Here is a 21,036-nt window from a genome sequence, read left to right as displayed (position 1 = left end):
AATTTTTAACATACTGAAATATTTGAATATAACCAAAAGATTCGTTTATCGTACCATCAAACGATACAATGAAGACTCTAGTGTAGATGACAGGTCAAGAAGTGTTCGCCCTCGGTCTGTTAGGACTCCAGCAGTGATAAAAGCTGTGAAGGCGCGAATTCAAAGAAATCCCAAACGTAAGCCGAAACTGTTGGCCCTTCAGATGGGGTTAAGCAGAACCACGGTGAAAAGGGTGTTAAATGAAGACTTAGGGCTTCGGGCATATCGAAGAAAAACAGGACATCGTTTGAATGCTCGTCTAATGGACCGGAGACTGAAGAGATGCCGCGCTTTGCTGAAGCGGTACGCGGGAAAAAAATATCGGGAAATTCTTTTTTTGGATGAAAAAATTTTTACCGTAGAAGAGAGATACAACAAACAAAATGATAAGGTGTACGCACACAGTAGTGAAGAAGCGAGCAACCGTATTCCGCGTGTCCAACGAGGTCATTTTCCATCCTCGCTCATGGTATGGTTGGGAGTTTCTTATTGGGGCTTAACAGAGGTACATTTTTGTGAGAAAGGTGTAAAAACGAATGCAGTTGTGTATCAAAATACAGTCCTGACGAACCTTGTGGAACCTGTTTCTCATACCATGTTCAATGCACTGGGTATTCCAACAAGATTCGGCGCCAGCTCATAGAGCGAAGAGCACACAAGACTGGCTGGCGGCGCGTGAAATCGACTTCATCCGGCACGAAGACTGGCCCTCCTCCAGTCAAGATTTGAATCCGTTAGATTACAAGATATGGCAACACTTGGAGGAAAAGGCGTGCTCAAAGCCTCATCCCAATTTGGATTCACTCAAGACATCCTTGATTAAGGCAGCCGCCGATATTGACATGGACCTCGTTCGTGCTGCGATAGACGACTGGCCGCGCAGATTGAAGGCCTGTATTCAAAATTACGAAGGTCATTTTGAATAAACTTTAGTGTCATAAGAATCTATGTTTTGTTAAGTTCATTTTGGTATATGAATGGTTACATAATTAATAAACTTGTTTCAATTATTTTACATTAAACATGTGACAGAATTTATGACCTGACTAGGTAATATACTTATAAAAAGATGTGTGGTGTCGTGGGACACCGGATAGTAACGAAGTTCCTTATTATAAAAATATTAATTTTAAGTTCTATTCGAGGTATAAAGAAAAGAAAACTGGAGGTTTCGCAACAACCCACGGTCATTCGGTAACGTGCGAACTTATTGTGGTACACTTCAGTCACGGTTGTTTGCATAAGAGTTAATTAGTGTTTTGCGCAAACGAATGCTCTGAGATCGTGGTCAATGAGTGATAAAAAATATGTTATTTTTTGTACGTTATTACAAACTTAAGTCGTACACTGTGTGCATTACTAATAAAAATCTTATGTTACTGACGTTTTTTCCCGGTTAGGGTACCCCTCCGCATCGTTCCATAAGGAACTTCGTTCCAATATAATAATAATATATTTATACTAAGTAATAAAGTAATATTGTTAAGGTATTGCAGAGTCCGCGGCCAACTGAGATCACTTACAATCGAGTTGACGTTAAGCTAGCAAATGTGATTCGCGTTGATACGTAATTTAAATTGAATAAATTAATTGCCACGAAAACTCAAACGGTAACTTGAAATCAAATTTTACCACCGTTTTTTTATTATATATGTATCGTTTTGTTTTTTATTACGTTATAAGGTATTAGTTTAATTTTTTTAACAGTTTTATTTTATACGGTAATCATAATAGTGTGGCGGTAGCCATCACAGAACACAAGATATTTGACAGATGCCTGAATCTCGCTTACGACATTTTCAAGATAAGCTCGCATATATACAAGTGCCGAACAACAACATTCGCCAGGAAAGTCGACCTCCATGACGACCTGGACTTAGAGTCCATTAGTAAGTATCTATAGTCGGCGTCGATGCGCCACTTCGATAAAGCGGCACGACACGAGAACTCTCTCATCGTGGCCGCCGGTAACTACATTCCCGATCCTGCGGACAGAATGGAAAGCAGTCGACGTCGCCCAAAACACGTCATCTCGGATCGTCCCGATCCACTAACGGTGCTTTTAGGTACTTCAAGCACCGGTCACCGTTCTCGTCGAACCCGCCGCTTGCGACGAAGGGCTCGACGAATAAATTAACTCTCAGACACAGCCCACTGAGTTTCTCGCCGGATCTTCTCAGTGGGTCGCGTTTCCGATCCGGTGGTAGATTCTGCGAAGCACGGCTCTTGCTAGGGTTCGTGTTAGCATCGTCGTCAGGTTTGAGCCCCGTGAGCTCACCTACTAGCCATGGTTACGCTGAAATAGCCTCTCAAGGCTATCAGCTTTGGTAGGAAAAAAAAAAAAAAAACTACATTCGGACCGTCGGTCTACCGACTGCTAAATATTACTGCATCTTGCTCGGGTGTGTACCGCCAACTTAATTCCATTCCCGGATGTATGATTTTAATTTTGTTATGGACGTCCTACCACCAGAGGTGGCGTGCTCGTCGGGGTGCCACCCTGAGATCTGAAGACAGAGGTGATGAGAGGTGCTCGCCGTAGATCACGCGTAGCGTAGCGACCCCCCTATAGGGAGGAACGGCACCCCGGCGGAGAAGGGATTCATGCGCGAAGGCTCCAATCTCGGCGGTCCGCGCTGAAGACGTGGTCTTGCTGTTTGGCGGAATCGCTGGCGGAAGCTTCTTGGGTTCTTCCAAAAAGCATATTAATTTTTTTTATGTCTGAAGGGTTACTGGTGTCCCGTAGACCTTTTCAGTTTCACCAGGACAAGTGGGCGAACAAAGGCTCAACCAGGAAGGGTGGGATTTGCTAACAGCTCGAGCGCCTCCGAAGGAGACCTAACAATTCAAGAGCAGCTGCTTCGCGAATGAATCTACTACCGCATCGAAATCGCGACCCGCTGAGAAGATCCGGCAAGAAACTCAGCGGGCTGATGTATGGGTTAGGTTGCACGTCGAACTTCGTCGAGTTCGACGAGTACTGTTACCGGGGTCCCCAAGCCCGCTTTGGAAATGTTCACTATTAGTGTATTGTTGAAGACTATTTAATTTTATTGTCTTCGATAAAATACTTGCTGTAAAACTTTTAGTTATGCGACGAATTTTCTAGATCAACGTTTAAAAAATGTAATAAAAATGGTTTTTTTACCTTAGATACGCACACCCAGTACGAAAGTATAAAGATAGTATTGTTTTTTTATGTAATTAAAACGCTCATAAAACCACGAAATAAGTAATTAGCATAAAGACTATTGTTATAAAAACGTGGTGCTGATTAAAATTTGAAACAGTCAAAATGTTTTGGATTCTACTCCTGTTTGGAGTGGTGAATGCTGTCACATATGACAGCTTCAGTGGGCGACCAGCTACTGGACCGCAGCTGAATCAATTCGATAAGTACGGCACAACAAGGTAGGTGTATGGCAGTGTGGTAAGGTATAAGGATATTCCAAAAGAAAATCCATTGATTTCGATTTAAACCCATAAAACTAAATATTATATATCAATAAATATAGGTATTTATTTCAATGAAAAAATTTCATTTCTTTACCTATTCGCTGGTGGCTAGGGGGTAATTTTAACTACGTGCGCACTGGTAATTGAGCTCACGGATCCAACTTGAAAGAATTTGCTAACACTAGCCCTAGCAAGAGCAGTGCTTAGCAGAAGCTACCACCCGCTCAGAATTGCGACCCACTGAAAAGATCCGGTGAGAAACCGATTGGTTGCGACTATGGGCTAGTTTTCTCGCTGAACTAACTCGAGCTCGATAAGGAAATGATCTAAAATGAGCACAGGTAACCTTTTTAATCCATCCCCACAAAAAAGGAGAAAATTTTCTGTTAGGTAGTATTTTAGTAATGTTTATTATCAGTTTCCGTCATTACCAAATTTTTATTTATTTATTGCTTACGTAGGTGGACGAGCTCACAGCCCACCCTGTGTTAAGTTACCGGTTACTGGAGCCCATAAACATCTACAACGTAAATGCGCCACCCACCTTGAGATATGAGTTCTAGGGTCTCAATATAGATACAACGACTGCCCGACCCTTCAAACCGAAACGCATTACTGCTTCACGGCAGAAATGGGCGGGGTGGTGGTACCTACCCGTGCGGACTCCCTAGAAGTCCTACCACCAGTAAAAATATTATTTTTTTATTTTCTGTTTGGTCCAACAAAATTTCATCAAAATCAAGCAGTTCAGTTAGTTAGGCTTTAAAAAAAAAAACAAGAAAAAACATGATGTCGAAATAAACGAATTAGCCCACGTTCCACGTACTGAGTTGTTACCAGAGTGAATGCCGCCATCCACTTTGATACATGCGGTGTAAATCGGTAAAATAGTACGGTAAAGTGTAAAGGCGTGGTTCAGGTTTGAGCCCCGTGAGCTCTACTACTCGCTCGCTTACGCTGGCATAGCCTATCAAGGCTACCAGCTTAAATAGGAAAAAATTAACAGCGTACCCAATCGAAACGCCATATTGCTTAGTGGCATATGCTACTAATTTAATATAAATACACCGGATCTTTCAACCCACGATGATACACGAAAATGTTAATGTCATTTGGAAGCCATGGACGATCTGTATGCCATTGCCGTCACCTATCGTTTTTTTGCCTAAATATGTGGACTGGCTCACGGCTCACATCGAGACATCTATACTAATATATAAATGTACAGTGGTTTTTACGGATGTTCCGTTATAACTACTGAATCATGCATCCGATTGAATTGAAACTTGGTATCCATGTAGAAAATACATGTACTTAATGGATAGGCTAGTGTTTATATGAGTGTTGGACTCCCTAATAGTAATGACAATAAATAATAATGTTAATTTTACATGCCCAGCGAAGCGGGCGAATACGGCTAGTTATTTCTAAATCTACATTGTGTTCTAAAGCGGCTACCACCATTTTACCGACCGAGAGGGCTGGTGGCGCCGACGACCGCCGACCCGGCGTCCCGAGGGGGAGGGTGATGGGAGAGATGTGTTCCGCACTAAACGATTCCCTTTCCCCCCTTTGCCTTTTCATGAGTTCTGTCTCATGAGAGGCTCGGACGTGGGTTGTTGAGCGACAGGGGTTTCAGTCGGTTCGACTCCTACATACCCCGCCTGCCATCCCCAGGGGAGGGTGGGTCCGGCGATTTCCTCCTCACCAAAAAAATAAAAAAATCACCATTTTATACGTAACGGCTAACCACATTTTAACGGCTACATCTAGACTCGGTATATCCAATATCTTTTACCTAGATTCAGATTTGGTATGGGTATCAAACCCGAATTTCGTGGTACAGTAATCATTTGCACGTGCCACGAGACCACTAAAACGAGCCTAAAATAAATTAATTAATTAGTATACATTGTATCTATTGTTGTAGTAATTAGGATGTTTTTTACTACATGATATCACTCCTATATTGTAGAGAATATTAATTTAAATGAATATTTGTGCTAAACGAAAATAGTTGCCGTTCACATTGGTAGCTTATTGCCGTTTTGACCTCGGTTATTATAAGCTTTTTTTATTACTGGTGGTAGGACGTCTTGTGAGTCCGCACGGGTAGGTACCACCGCCCTGTCTATTTCAGCCGTGAAGCAGTAATGCGTTTCGGTTTGAAGGGCGGGCCGGCCGTTGTAATTATACTGAGACCTTAGAACTTATATCTCAAGGTGAGTGGCGCATTTACGTTGTAGATGACTATGGGCTCCAGTAACCAATTAACACCAGGTGGCCTGTAGCCTCGTCCGGCCATCTAAGCAATAAAAAAAAAGTGAGCCGTCACGGGACGCCTGGCAGAAGTGAAACATCGACATTATTTTGTAAAAGTAATATGCAGAAAAGAACAGATTGTGATAGGACATTTATATAGTATAGGATAAATATGTTTTAATGATAAAATACAATATTACGAAAAAATATTTTTTATTTTTCAAATAAAACAGGTTATGTGTACTGTAGTAAACAACACTGTATACACTACGGAGTATACACTATAGGTATCCGAGCTCAGTGTAGCGAGAGAGATGGCTTAACGCCGGATCGAGTGGGAGAGAATCGCACAGTCGATTGCGCATGGCGACGCGTCGCCACGCCAGAAATCGGTTTTACGTGCGGCTACAGATGTTTCATATCAAAAAAAAAAAACCAAACATATCTGCTATTAATGGATACTTTATAGCTTAATGAAGGCTTGTAATTTTCATTGGACATATTTTATAATTTCAGCATGTGTACAAATGAAATCGCGCCTTGCGATCCAAATGAAAGACGAAGGATCGATGGTTCCTGTAACAACCTGAAGAACCCTCAGCGCGGAGCTATTCACACGCCTTCTTACAGAGTCCTACCACCTGTTTATTCTGATGGTATCTTAAAACTTTTACAATTGTTTTCAGCTCTAACGCTAGGAAGTGGCTTAGGGACACCGGTAACCGTATTAGTCGAACTCGACAAAAAATCGGTTGTCTGTAAAGTCGGTTTACTGACGATAGTTCAACGTGACAACGTCATAAGAAAATATTGATGGAATGGTTTCATTTTTCAAAACAAAATTTAAATTTTATTTGTTTGATAGATATTTTGTATGGACAATTGACACCACATTCACTTTTCACTGAACTTCATACTTGACGAAAACATGTAAATGTATTATTGTATAGCAGCTGTCCACGCGGATGCATCGCTCACTCAAGTAGGAGAGAGACAGATGTCGAACGCTGCCGAACGCGGAGGCCGATTTAGCCTCTTTGTCTCTCGTTGCGCGCTCTCGCTTGCACTTCAATCCTTAAATGGAACGCCTCAATGAGTCATGTTTTTTCGTGCGTGCAGCCGGCTCCATCGAATTATAAGATGTTGTCACGTCAAAAATTCCACGTACAACCTAACCCATGCATCAGCCCGCTGAGTTTCTTCGCCGGATCTTCTCACCGGGTCGCGATTCTGATCCGGCAGTAGATTCATTCGCGTAGTAGTTGCTCTTGAGTTGTTAGGTCTCCTTCGGCGGCGCTCGGGCAGCTGTTAGCAAATCCCACCCCTCCTGGCTGAGCCTTTGCTCGCCTACCTCTCTTGGTGAAACCGGAAATGCCTCCGGGCCACAAGCGATCCCTCGCTCATAAAAAAAACAACTTTACAAATTTACTACTTATTTTATTTACTAATTTGCTAATCTACTAAGCAACCAGCTCGGAAATTAGGACCCTCCACCTGTGGGAACTAGAGACTGATCCACACACATAATATCTACGTTCAAATATATAAATATAATATAGATATAGAAAACATATAGATAGACAAATATAGAGAACACTTAGACAAAGAGCAAACAAACTTATTGACACACAAACGTTTGCCAGACGTGCGAACCGAACCCACGACCCTTGGCATTACTATCCCGAGCGCTAGCTAATACCGCCAAGTCAAAGAATATTATAAGAATCAACACCCCAGCGGGCTAATCTTTGAAATTATGCTTTTTTTTAGGTTACAGAAACCGAAAATCTATATGTGGTACGAATGAAGAATTAAAACCACCCAGAATTATACGATATGAGACATTGTTAGAAGGCAAGGCTTCGTCATCGAAGTTCACGCAATTGGTCACGTACTTTGTACTGTTCATGTTCAACGACATTGGAAGCGTACAGGATGTTAGTAAGTTATTAATTTAAAAATAATAATTCGTTTAGTTTTTAAGAAATTGAAATGCAATCACAATCTTGACTTATACCTTGGTCTGTGCAGAACGTAACTTTGCTGCATAAATAGGCTTGTGTATTTAAAACCAAAAAACTAAATTTATAAATAAATATATATTTTTATGTGAATGAATTAATTTCATTTCCATACTTATTCCCTGGTAGGCTAGGGGCTTATTGCAGCTAGGCGCGGACGGGTAGGTGAGCTCACGGGCTCAACCTAAGAGAATTTTATATCACTAGCCCTAGTAAGAGCTGTGCTTCGCAGAATCTACCAGGGGATTGGAATCGCGACCCACTGAAAAGATCAGGCGAGAAACTAAGTTAGTTGTGTCTATGGGCTAGTTTTCTCGCCGAACTAACTCTAGTTCGATGAAGAAATTATCTAAAATGAGTACAGTGTAATCTTTTTAAACCATCCCCAAAAAGAAGGAGGTTTTCTATTAGGTATTTTATTAACATTTATACCGTTTATTTCGTCATTACCAAATAATGTTTTATTAATATTAAAACAATTCATATTTTCTATTAGACTCTAATCGTAACAAGATATTGATTTAATTTATGATTTTTTTTTTTGTTACAATTTTTTAAGTTAATTATCTCAAACGAAAAACGTATTGCTGTGAGGAAAAAGGAAAATACGACGATGAGTGTACCCCGAATTTGATCTACGAGAATGACCCCGTCCACCGGTTCTCAAATGTTCGATGTATGAACCTAACCAGTCCTTACACCTTTCAATATTTCAAGTGCAGAAGTAATAAAACAACGCCTTCCCGGGTATGAAGTTTTATTATTATTATTTAATTTTATTCTCAAACTGACGGACGAGCCCACGGCCACCCGGTTTTAAGTTTTTACCGGAGTCCCTATGAGCTCATGACATATGAGGTCAAAATCAATTTCGTTTTTATTATCTAAGCTGGTAGCCTTGAGAAGCTATGCCAGCGTAACCGAGCGAGTAGGTGAGCTCTCGGAGCTCAAATCTGGGGACGTTGCTAGCACTGGTTGCTAGCAAGAGCAGTGCTTCGCAGAATCTACCACCGGTTCGGAAACGCGACCCACTGTTAAGGTCCAGCGAGAAACTTAGTGGGCAACATCTGAATAATATTGTAATATAACTGTCCATAAGAAAATTAAAATTTATTCATCCGGGAATAGTGAGGCTGGCGGTATACACCCGGTCAAGATGCAATACTTTTTAATATCGGAGGGAGGAATAATTATTGAAGAAAAATTGTGAGGTAGATACCACAACCCTGCCTATTTCTGTTTACTGTCCGCACAGGTAGGTACCACCATTGTACTATTAAACTGAGACCTTAGAACTCATATTTCTAGGTGGGTGCCGGAATTTACGTTGTCGATGTCTATGGGCTCCAGTAACCATTTAACATCAGGTGAGCCGTGAGCTCGTACTTTTTTTTTTTTTATTGCTTAGATATATGGACGAGCTCACAGCCCACCTGATGTTAAGTGGTTACTGGAGCCCATAGACATCTACAACGTAAATGCGCCACACACCTTGAGATATAGTTCTAAGGTCTCAGTATAGTCACAACGGCTGCCCCACCCTTCAAACCGAAACGCATTACTGCTTCACGGCAGAAATAGGCGGGGCGGTGGTACCTACCCGTGCGGACTCACAAGAGGTCCTACCACCAGTAATTACGCAAATTATAATTTTACGGGTTTCATTTTTATTACACGATGTTATTCCTTCACCGTGGAAGTCAATCGTGAACATTTGTTGAGTACGTATTTCATTAGAAAAATTGGTACCCGCCTGCGGGACTCGGACACCGGTGCATCGCTTCAACACGAATGCACCGGACGTCTTATCCGTTAGGCCACGACGACTTTTAAACTCCCAGTTAAGCAACAAAAAAAAGGGATGTGGGAAATTCTATTGATTAGGTTTGCTTTTATAACGCTACTACTAGCTTACATTTACAAGAAAAAAATGTCAAAAACCAGAATGAAAACGTATTTTATAAAATAAATGCAATTCTTGAGCCTGCGATGCTATTCTTCTGTTTCTAGATTTTACCATCGACTCCACTCTTTGATTTGTCTAATATTTACAATTACATACCTGGAGGCATCAACGATTTCCGAGAGTACAAAGGAGGTAGATTGAAGGTTGAGTTAGTGAACGGTTTGACTTACCCACTATCAGGAAACGAAAGATCCTGTATCGCAAATCAGAAGCCAAAAGAAACATTATGTCACAAGTATCGTAAGTTTTGACTGTCATTTCGAAGCTGCGTAGTTGTAGTAAATTTTAGAGTCTATAGTCTGATATAAGGCCTACGACATTAAGTTAAAATCAGATTAGGTTAAAATCAATTTACTGGCGGTAGGACCTCTTGTGAGTCCGCACGGGTAGGTACCACCACCCCGCCTATTTGTACCGTGAAGCAGCAATGCGTTTCGATTTGAAGGGTGGGTTAGCCGTACTAACTATACTGAGACCTTATAACTTATATCTCAAGGTGGATGGCACATTTACGTTGTAGGTGTCTATGGGCTCCAGTGACCACTTAACAGCAGGTGGGCTGTAAGCTCGTCCGCCCACTAAGCCATAAAGAAAAACGAATCCGGGAATCCTTCAGACTGAAACTACGAATGATTCGCGGCAGTAGTAGGCGTAGAGTGCTGTATAGACTCATTAGCTAGTAAGAGGATGTGTTGTAGGCCTACACAAGTAGCCAGCGCTTAGACGGGGCAGTGGAACCTATCTTCTTCTTCTCGCTTCGGTTTCCTCAATACTGAGGCTCGGGACTATCTGCATAGGCTATTAATATAACTATTAATACTAATAAATAATAGTTTAAAAAAAAATAACAAAATACGCTTTTATAGAAAATCCAACTAAAAAATAGAAAAAAAAGGAAAGACAAGCGCGGCGAGCTTTTCAGGATATTATCAAAGTAACCCTTCTACTCATATCTGTTCATAAAATATTTATAACTACTGATACCATGGTATCATAGAATGTTGTCATTTTCTACAATAACATAATTTTTTCTTACACTATTTTCAATTGAAATTTATTAAAATTAATTTTCTATTTTTAGTAGGATTTTCTATAAAAGCGTATCTTGTTAGTTTTTTTAAACTATTATTTATTTTTCATTTTTTAGTTGAATTTCAACTTTTTCAGTTTTTTTTTAAATATTGACTTGTCATTGGTACTTAATAAGTATACCAAATATCGAGTTAATACGACGTTTTGAAAGGGGTCGAAATCATGTTCAAAGATTCCGTTACATACATACATCTGTAGCTAATAAAAGCGTATTAAAAATACTAAATTGCCCAAAAAAATCGGATTTTAATTAAAACGCCACAATACTGTGGAAGCCGTTTCTAAACTCGTCTTTGATAAATAAATTCAAAGAGGGAGAAAGGGAGAAGGGAAAAAGAGGAGGAAAGAGTTTGCAAAGATAAAATAAATTTAGTTTATAAAATAGATTGGAGAGACTAGTTAACCCTCAGACACAGCCCACTGAGTTTCTCGCCGGATCTTCTCAGTGGGTCGCGTTTCCGATCCGGTGGTAGATTCTGCGAAGCACGGCTCTTGCTAGGGTTCGTGTTAGCAACGTCGTCAGGTTTGAGCCCCGTGAGCTCACCTACTAGTTAAGGTTACGCTGAGATAGCCTCTCAAGGCTCTCAGCTAGGTAGGAAAAAAATTTAGAGAATAGAAAGTAATTTATTTAAATGTGTTTTTCTACATGCTATGTCCCATAATGTATGAACTAATTGAAACAAGGTATTAATTAGTTAATGATATTAAAGGAAAGGTAAAATTTTATCACATTTTCTTTTAGTGCCCAATGGCGTTATGGGCTCGAACATATTCCACATATGGTTCTACAGACTCCATAACGTTGTGGCCGCGAATCTGGAGAAGATCAATCCCTGTTGGGATGACAATAAAATTTTCTACACGACGAGAGAAATTCTGATAGCTGGTTATTTACAAATATATTACTATCAATTTTTGCCTCTTTTGTTTGGTAAGTTTTCATAAATGCAAAATATAAGTTTCAACGTAAGCAGATTTTGGGTATTTGACAGGCTTGCGAATGTTCTTGTAATTTTCCCAATATTTAGCTTTAAAAACTGGCTATTTTATGCTCGTCACCGTTCATAAGTTGTCGTTAAATATTAATAACAATTTTTTATCTCATTTTGTTGAATAGTATTTTTAGTTAAAGTAAACGTCATTATTTTAGTTCAAAGGGGAAGACGGTCTGGAACCCGAAAGACATCTTAGTCAAGAAATTCACTATTTATGAATTAATTTAGGTAGTGCTAGATTTCTCATTAAGGAAAGGAAACTCCATTAAAGAAGGATGATTTTACTTCGGCGATGGGTACTGTTTTAGTAAAAGGATATGCTGAAATTATTCTAAACGGATCCTTGAAGCAAAATATACATTTTTGAGTACAAAACACCGAATTCTCTAATTAAACAAGGAATTATCAAGTCTACGCAACAACTTCTATTTTCAGGGATGGAAAGGCTGATAAAAGACGGGGTTATATCAAAACACAAAGGCTACAGAGATGTTTATGATGAGAAGATTATACCACAAATGTCCGACGAGTATTCTTATGTGCTACGATGGTTTCACATTGCACAAGAAGCGACCCTTGAGTAAGTTTAGCAGTATGTGGTTACGGAAGCTAACACATATTAGAACGGTGACCCGATTTCAGACATTCCATTTTATTACACTCAATTGGCGGACAAGATACATATCGTCCACTGGTTGCCGGAAACCATACACATGCTCACTTCACACACAATTGCTTCGTGAAACACAAGGTCCAATTCTCTTTGCTTTTGTGTGTTTCCTACACTTTAAACTGAAAAGCGTGAATGTTTGGCGGCAAAAGTAAACAGGTCAGAGATACGTGCCTGGATAGGCTCAGAATGCCCGCTACCTTCAACAATTGCGCAAATTTTGAAATTTTGCGGAAACGGTTTTTTTAAAAGGTTTTTTTTTCCTTCAATAGTGAAATCTATGAACAATGTCATTTGGGGTTTGGTCCATGGTGTAATCGATGGTTACAAATACAATAAGCTCGAAACCTTTTAGATCCCAGATGCTTTCATACCTTTGTAAGTTGTAACTAAGTTGTCGTAATATCTACCTACGAGTATTATTTAGTTTGTAATGATGGGTCGTAGCTGATAGCTAGGACGACTTTGTACTACCATCTTGCGTATTACTGACCTCCAATACAAATGTAGCGTCGACCTAGTGTCTTAAGATAGCTGAAGCTGTATAAAAATATATGTGCGTATTGTGTTGCTTTTGTTTTTTTGTAATTTAAATTTCTAAATTTCTCTTCTCTGTTCACTTTCTACTTATATGTGATTTTGATTGTAGAAACATATTTGGTTATTCTTTTAGCTATATTTTTTTTAAATATTATATAATAAATAAATACATGGATTATGCATCTGATATATGGATTATTTATCATTATCTTTTAATTCTAGATTGTACGATGAAAACTACAAGTGCTTCAAGACATTCCCTATGGTCAATTTGACCACCAGAACAGCATACTTCCCTGAAAATGACCATGAAGCCCAGATAGCTCGTGGTAGTTTCTTGCAGTCCACTTCTAAATTTATGGACCATGCTGTGGATCCTGATGTTGGTATTAAAATACGCGCATATGGCTTAGTTAAATAGCTATAAACGTTCTCAAAAAGACTGCATACGTCAGGACTTAAACTTATGGTAGTTTTTAAAATACCTGAATTATCATTTATGTTGTAAGAAATAGTCATATATAAAGGTTCTTTGTTTTATAAAAAATGAGATTAAAATCTAGTTAAAAATATACTCATTAAAGCGAATAGTTTATTTACTCTCTAATGATTGTATGGACCAGCAAAAATTGGCAGTCATTTTACTTAAATACTTGATATAAAATAGATCAAGACAGCTGTATGTTGTCTCATATCTCAAAATGGTCATTTTTCACATTAAAGAAGGACTCCGGTAACCGCTTGACGTAAAATCGGTCATGAACTAATCTGCAAAACAAGAAAACTAAACTATGTCAATTATAGTTACGACATAACATTTTATAATGCTTTGAATCGGGTTTATTTTTATTTTTATTGCATAGATGTGTGTACGAGCTCACAGCCCACCTGGTGTTAAGTGGTTACTGGAGCCCATAGACATCTACAACGTAAATGCGCCACACACCTTGAGATATAGTTTTAAGGTCTTAGTATAGTCACAACGGCTGCCCCACCCTTCAAACCGAAACGCATTACTGCTTCACGGCAGAAATAGACGGGGCGGTAGTACCTACCCGAGCGGACTCACAAGAGGTCCTACCACCAGTAAGAATTGGTTATGTTAACATGTTTTAAGCACTAGCTCACCTCTTTGGTGCTAAAACGGAATATAACGAACAAACCTGTTGTAGATCTCCGAAGTTGGCTTGGGAGGGTTGCAGTATGCATTCGACATTACAGCTGCGGATGTAGCAAAAGGACGATTATTTGGATTCGCTCCATATGTTGATTATTTGGAAGTATGCAGAAAGAAGAAGTTCAAAACCTTCAAGGATCTTCTTGAAGTGATGGATGAAGATGTGAGCTCTAATTCTGTCTTCTTCTTCACATTATAAGCTTAAATTTTCAAACTCAATTTTAATTCGAAAGCTATTTAATGTGGCTATGTGCTAAGCAAATTCATATTGTAATGGCGTTTGGGAATTGGCGAGAAAAATAATTCATCTTAGATTAAATAGTTTGGATTAAAAATTGTATCTGCAATAATTAATTGTGGTAGATGATGCTATTGATAATGATGATAATGTGTCAGAATAGGAGTGGGTGCGGAGTGAAGAGAGTAGATCTAAATTATAATCTTATTTCTTTTTCTTTGGTATTGCCTAATGCCGCTTAGATATCTTAACTTGATCTTACTTTATTTTTGCCCTTTTTTGTAACCATACCTCAAAGTTTTGTATGGTTTTAATTTACAACGATATTTTCTACTATGCATAGTTTGGGAATTCAGTTTTTGTTGATTTATATATGTGTATATTTTTTAATTATTCTTATCTCTCTATTACTATATCCCTATAACACCGAGCAAAGATGAGAAGGGAATGGTCCTATGTATTTATATTATTTCTTTGCAAAATCACCACGACAGACAGTAATGTCACTACATTGAATAAAACTAATTTAAGAAATTCTTTAATTACAGAGAATTAAACGCCTTAGAAGAGTTTACAAATGTGCACAAGACGTAGACCTGATGCCTGGGCTATGGTCTGAGCGAAAAATAAAGGATGGAAGTGTCCCGGGTACCCTATACTGCCTAATGGCGGAACAGCTTCTGCGGAGCATAAAATCAGATAGGCATTGGTATGAGAGGCGGAATAGACCATACGCTTTTACACCTGGTAAGCCCAACAAAACACCTAAGAAATATAAAGACGATAAATAAAAGTTTCTCTGACAAGAAACTTCACTAAGATAGGTAGATGATGGGTCATATGTGGTTAAAAGGATAACAAAGTCCATAGACACTACGATATGATTAGAACATCCTTGCTTGGCACATAAGACCTAAATTCAATTACATTTTAATAACTACTTTTGTATGTATCCTTCAAATCGAAATGTTATATTATGAGTTTTTGTTTAAAGTAGCAAATAGATGAGGATATTATTAATCTATTATTGCTTTCGGAGACTGACGTGCATACTGACTACCTGATAGTGAATGATCACCGGGTAAAGGAAATCAGTAATACCAGAGGTACAGTCAACTCTGAAAAACCCTCATCTCTGGATACGCATTGTTAATGCGTCTGATATACTGTGATTGAAGGAAGCTTGGATCACCTCTGACCCACTGGTGGCGGTCCGATGTAAAATACAAATAACGTGACCATAATAATATATTTATATTGCCCTAGCAGGCAGACGAGCATCCGGCCCATCTGATGGTGAATGGTTACCGTCGCCCTTAGACATCAGCAATGCCAGGGGCAGAGCCAAGCACTGCGTAATACACTCCACAAGCCTCGTTTTAAGAAGGACATGTCATAGACTCGGGATACACCGGTAGGACAACCGTCACACATTACTGTTGAGATCCCGTCTTCATGTCCCAGGATCGATGGTAGCTTGCAAGTGGTGATAGGCTCCGGTAACCATTTAACACCGGGCCTTAAGACTGATTTCACATTCGTAGAAATAAAAAAATACAGTAATTACTCATTTTATTTTATTGTTATGTTAAGTTATATTAGCATACGAAACATGTTTCCGTATCGAGAATATATCGTATGATCAACAAGCGAAGTCAAATTTATTAATATTAATGATGTCTCGATAAAATTTACTTCCTTTTTTTTTATAAATATTTAACCCGACTGTGCTAGATTTAATGAGTTTGGATTTCTGTCCGTTTATATGTAAGTCGCTTATTACTCTTACGTTGACAGATTTTTTGAAATAGATGACTGAACAAGGGCGCCGCCCATCTAACATTAATTGTTTACTCCAGTCCTTTTTTTTTTACCTATGCTGATAGCCTTGAGAGGCTATTTCAGTTTCGCCCTAACGTTTGTAGGTGAGCTCGCGGGGCTCAAACCGGAGAGTTGCTAACCCTGACCCTAGCAAGAGCAGTGCTTCGCAGAATCTACCACCGGATCGGAAGCGCGACCCACTGAGAAGATCCGGCGAGAAACTCAGTGGGCTAACTCCAGCCCAATGACTTTATTCACTACTAGCTGACCCGGTAGACTTCGTAGTGCCTCAATCGATAAATAAAAGACCTAAGCTTTTGTATAAAATAAACTTAAAACAAACAAAAGGAATCCGTCCGACGGGGGACACATCAAAGGGAAAACAAAATTGTTATTTTTATTTAATTCCGAGCATTTTCATATTTATCTACCTTTCAAACCTTCTCTGGACTTCCACAAATAATTCAAGACCAAAATTATCCAAATCGGTTGTCCAGCCGCTCTCGAGTTTTAGCGAGACTAACGAACAGCAATTCATTTTTATAAATATAGATATAAATGTATGTCACCCACCTGGAGAGATGAGCACGAATTCTCGGTTACATTGTAAAACGCCACCTTTTGTATCAGATTGCTTCGTGCCGAAAATTGATAGGCTAATGACAAGGGTGGACAAGCTCACAGCCCGCCTGGTGTTAAGTGGTTACTGGAGCCCGTAGACGTTTGAAGTCGTCGTGGCCTAAAGGATAAGACGTCCGGTGCATTCGTGTTGAAGCGATGCACCGGTGTTCGAATCCCGCAGGCGGGTACCAATTTTTCTAATGAAATATGTACTCAACAAATGTTCACGATTGACTTCCACGGTGAAGGAATAACATCGTGTAATAAAAATCAAACCCGCAAAATTATAATTTGCGTAATTACTGGTGGTAGGACCTCTTGTGAGTCCGCGCGGATAGGTACCACCGCCCTGCTTATTTCTGCCGTGAAGCAGTAATGCGTTTCGGTTTGAAGGGTGGGGTAGCCGTTGTAACTATACTGAGACTTTAGAACTTGTATCTCAAGGTGGGTGGCGCGTCTACGTTGTAGATGTCTATGGGCTCCAGTAATCACTTAACATCAGGTGGGCTGTGAGCTCGTCCACCCATCTAAGCAATAAAAAAAAAAAAAAACATCTACAACGTAATGCGCCACCTCCCTCGAGATATAAGTTCTAAGGTCTCAGTATAGTTACAACGGCTGCCCCACCTTTCAAACCGAAACGCATTACTGCTTCACGGCAGAAATAGGCAGGGCGGTAGTACCTACCCGTGCGGACTCACGAGAGGTAAGTAATTACGTAAATTATAATTTTGCGGGTTTGTTTCAGAACAACTGTCTCAGATAAGAAATTCGAATATGGGCAAACTATTGTGCCGTGTAGCACCCGGCATCACTAAAATCACAAAAAATCCTTTTCTTGTAAGGAGTGAGAGGTGAGTATACATTTCCTTTTCATTCAAATTTTCGTGGTATTTATTTATTTCTCTTTAGAATTCTATAGGCAGTGTCAGGTTAACATCACGAGAGGACTGCCAAAACCAATTGTTGCGGTATTATGATCAGAAGCCCCAAAATTTCTATAGCAATGGGATCATGTCCCTACCTACAAGATGGCAAAAATTTATCGAACAAAATGGTGCGTACATACCTTAGTTAAATGTAAATAAAATATATTAAAAAATGTTGTGAATTTTCTTAAAAAATGCGAAAAACTTTTTCCCGAACCTATTATGTGCTAAGGGACAAGAGGAACATGGTATATGGTAGCGCTGAGGGAGCAATGTGGCTGTGTTAGTCCCAGAGTTTCGCAACACGGGGAAAATATTACCTTTACATCTGTGCACATCACTCGTGATGAGGACTCCATTGAGAGGTTGGTGGGGCAAGGGAAAGTCGAGGGCAAAAGATCTCGCGGACGATCTCCAACACGATGGACCGATCTCATAAAATCTGTGACTCACTCTAACGGCCTGGCCACGGGGATCGGCGGTGCGAACAGCGAAGCGGTGGGCGAGGCGACCATTCGCGCAGCACCGTTTGCAGGCCACGGGTACTCACGTTCGCCGCCGCGACTAGTAAGGAAGTCCGACAGCGAAATGTCTATATCGAAATTATCTCGATATTGCTTACAAATTAATAGTTTTTTGGTTCAGGACCTATTATTTGGAAAAGATTGTGAAGTACATGATTTGAATAAGAATCGGAGTATACCTATAGATGGAGAATTCCACAAGAAGTACGAGAAATACTTTGGGTGGCTAGACTTCCAAATAGCTGGTCTAGCTAGTATTTCAGCTATTTTTTTTTTTTTGTTTTTGTTGCCTAGATGTGTGGACGAGCTCACAGCCCACCCGGTGTTAAGTGGTTACTGGAACCCATAGACATCTACAACGTAAATGCGCCACACACCTTGAGATAGAAGTTCTAAGGTCTCAGTATAGTTACAACGGCTGCCCCACCCTTCAAACCGAAACGCATTACTGCTTCACGGCAGAAATAGGCAGGGTGGTAGTACCCACCCGTGTAGACTCACAAGAGGTCCTACCACCAGTAATTACGCAAATTATTATTTTGAAGATTTCATTTTTATCACACGATGTTATTCCTTCACCGTGGAAATCAATCGTGAACGTTGAGTGTTGTTGAGTACGTATTTCATTACAAAAATTGGTACCCGCCTGATATTCGAACACCGGTGCATCGCTCAACACGATTGCACCGGACGTCCGTTAGGCCACGACGACTTTAAAAATATAAAATAAAAAATAAATAAAAAATATAAAAATTTCGGCGTTAATTTTTCGCGGCGAAAACAACTAAACTCATTTAATCACTGCACTATTCGCCGCGACTACCGCTCGACTCCGTGGCTCGCGCCGTCCGTATTCATGCATTTGTTTTGCTCGCCCGCCGCATCGCGCGATTCGCCCGGTACATTTCGCCGGTCGCTTCGCCGGTCGCCGGTGCGCGTGGCTTGTTAGGTACATTTCTATGCGCTTGTTTTAGTCGCTAGACGCTTCGCCGTTCGCACCGCGCGAATATTCGCATCGGCGAATGTCCCGTGGCCAGGCTGTAACATAAACAATTGCTCTCACTCTGCGAAATACCGTGCCAGGTGGCGTCGCGTCGCGAGATCATCGGTATCGCAGGATCCGACTGATGCATGACCACGACCACTCTGTCGAGAGTGTACGAATAGGAAGAATCTGTGCACTGTACATCTTGTAAGCACTTCTAGATAGTATGGATGAAATTCAAAACGGCTTCAGTTATAGCTAGTGAACATGCAGTAATCTCCTGCGACCTCATGGTTGCAGTTCATCTACCTATCAATAGAAGTATAATTGCTTGAGGGCGCTATGTAGATAGGCGGGGGTGTGATGTATATGCGCTTAGAATATTATTCAACACCAAATGATCCATAATCAGTCACCAATCTTACCAATAAGATAAAGACTTTACTTTGAATGAGGGCCTCCTTGACTAAAAAATTCTCCTAACACTAAAAGCCTTCAAATACTGGGCCGTTTTTGCGTGGTACATTATTATATAGGTATTTGTACTTTATCATTCGTTTTTCAGAATAAAATAGCTATAGAGAACTTAACCTAATAAGTGTATGGCTCTAATAAAGAATAATAAAAAAAAATGCTATAGAGAACGTATTAGAAAGATTATTATATTTATTATTCGTTTTATTCTTTTCAGAAATAAGATGGTGAGCTGCGACGAATTGCCCGAAGTGGACTTCAATGCATGGAAGGAATGCAAACAGTGAAAAACGTCCTCTTCTTTTTGAAAAATCACTTAGTGACCAATTACCGATTGTATACATGAAAATACAATAATTATGCCCTATCATAAATTGTGAATCGTTTTTTTAATCTTAACATGAAATACCATACCTTATTAATGGTTTTTAGCCAAGGCTAGTTGTACCCGTCCGCTTCGCTGGGCATTTAAAATTAACATTATTATTTCTCAACGCCACAAAGATTCTCATCATTAACGCCCCTGCAACTGGTGTAGGGAGTCCAACACTCATATAAACATTAGCCTATTCATTAAGTACATGTATTTTTTACATGGATACCAAGTTTCAAGGCAATCGAATGCATGATTCAGTAGTTATAACGGAACATCCGTAAAAATCACTGTAGATTTATTAGTATAGATTATCAAAATTTATAATAATTTGGGGCAGCAAATACGAGTAGGGCATAAAAATAAAACAAATTTAACTTAATTCTGAATGAGATTTTTACGTTTTGGCTTCAATACCACATGAAAAGATGCTGATTTATTTATATCAAAGATGTTTGAAAGACAAATATATCTAAAAAAATTGTGTGTAATTTAAAGGTCTACAAAAAAAGACTAAAAGGAACAGTGAATGTTTTAAAATATTTGGAAATCATTCGTCAATATTATAATATTTAAGATTCTGGTAGTAGGACCTCTTGTGAGTCCGCGCAGGTAGGCACCTCCGCCCTGCCTATTTCTGCCGTGAAGCAGTAATGAGTTTCGGTTTGAAGGGTGGGGCAGCCGTTGTAACTATACTTGAGACTTTAGAACTTATATCTCAAGGTGGGTGGCGCATTTATGTTGTAGATGTCTATGGGCTCCAGTAACCACTTAACACCAGGTGGGCTGTGAGCTTGTCCACCCATTTAAGCAATAAAAATAAATAAAAATAAAACTACTAAGACAGGACAAT

At 39.7% G+C, this 21,036-nt stretch overlaps 1 protein-coding gene across 1 annotated transcript; it reads left to right on the top strand.

The window, feature by feature from the left end:
* The first annotated feature begins 3,304 nt into the window (after positions 1-3,304).
* Positions 3,305-20,184, top strand: LOC101743930 (peroxidase). The gene is made up of 12 exons (XM_004925871.4): positions 3,305-3,450; positions 6,274-6,413; positions 7,528-7,698; positions 8,338-8,525; positions 9,789-9,984; positions 11,579-11,767; positions 12,267-12,411; positions 13,264-13,423; positions 14,214-14,381; positions 15,005-15,203; positions 17,647-17,752; positions 20,028-20,184. Exons 1-12 carry the CDS (start codon positions 3,335-3,337, stop codon positions 20,095-20,097), a joined length of 1,848 nt encoding a protein of 615 aa, XP_004925928.3. The 5' UTR covers positions 3,305-3,334; the 3' UTR covers positions 20,098-20,184.
* The last annotated feature ends 852 nt before the right edge of the window (positions 20,185-21,036 follow it).

This window comes from Bombyx mori, chromosome 22 (genome assembly GCF_030269925.1).
Source record: "Bombyx mori chromosome 22, ASM3026992v2".
Classification (NCBI taxonomy): domain Eukaryota; kingdom Metazoa; phylum Arthropoda; class Insecta; order Lepidoptera; family Bombycidae; genus Bombyx; species Bombyx mori.
This window is presented reverse-complemented; position numbering and strand designations above follow the sequence as displayed.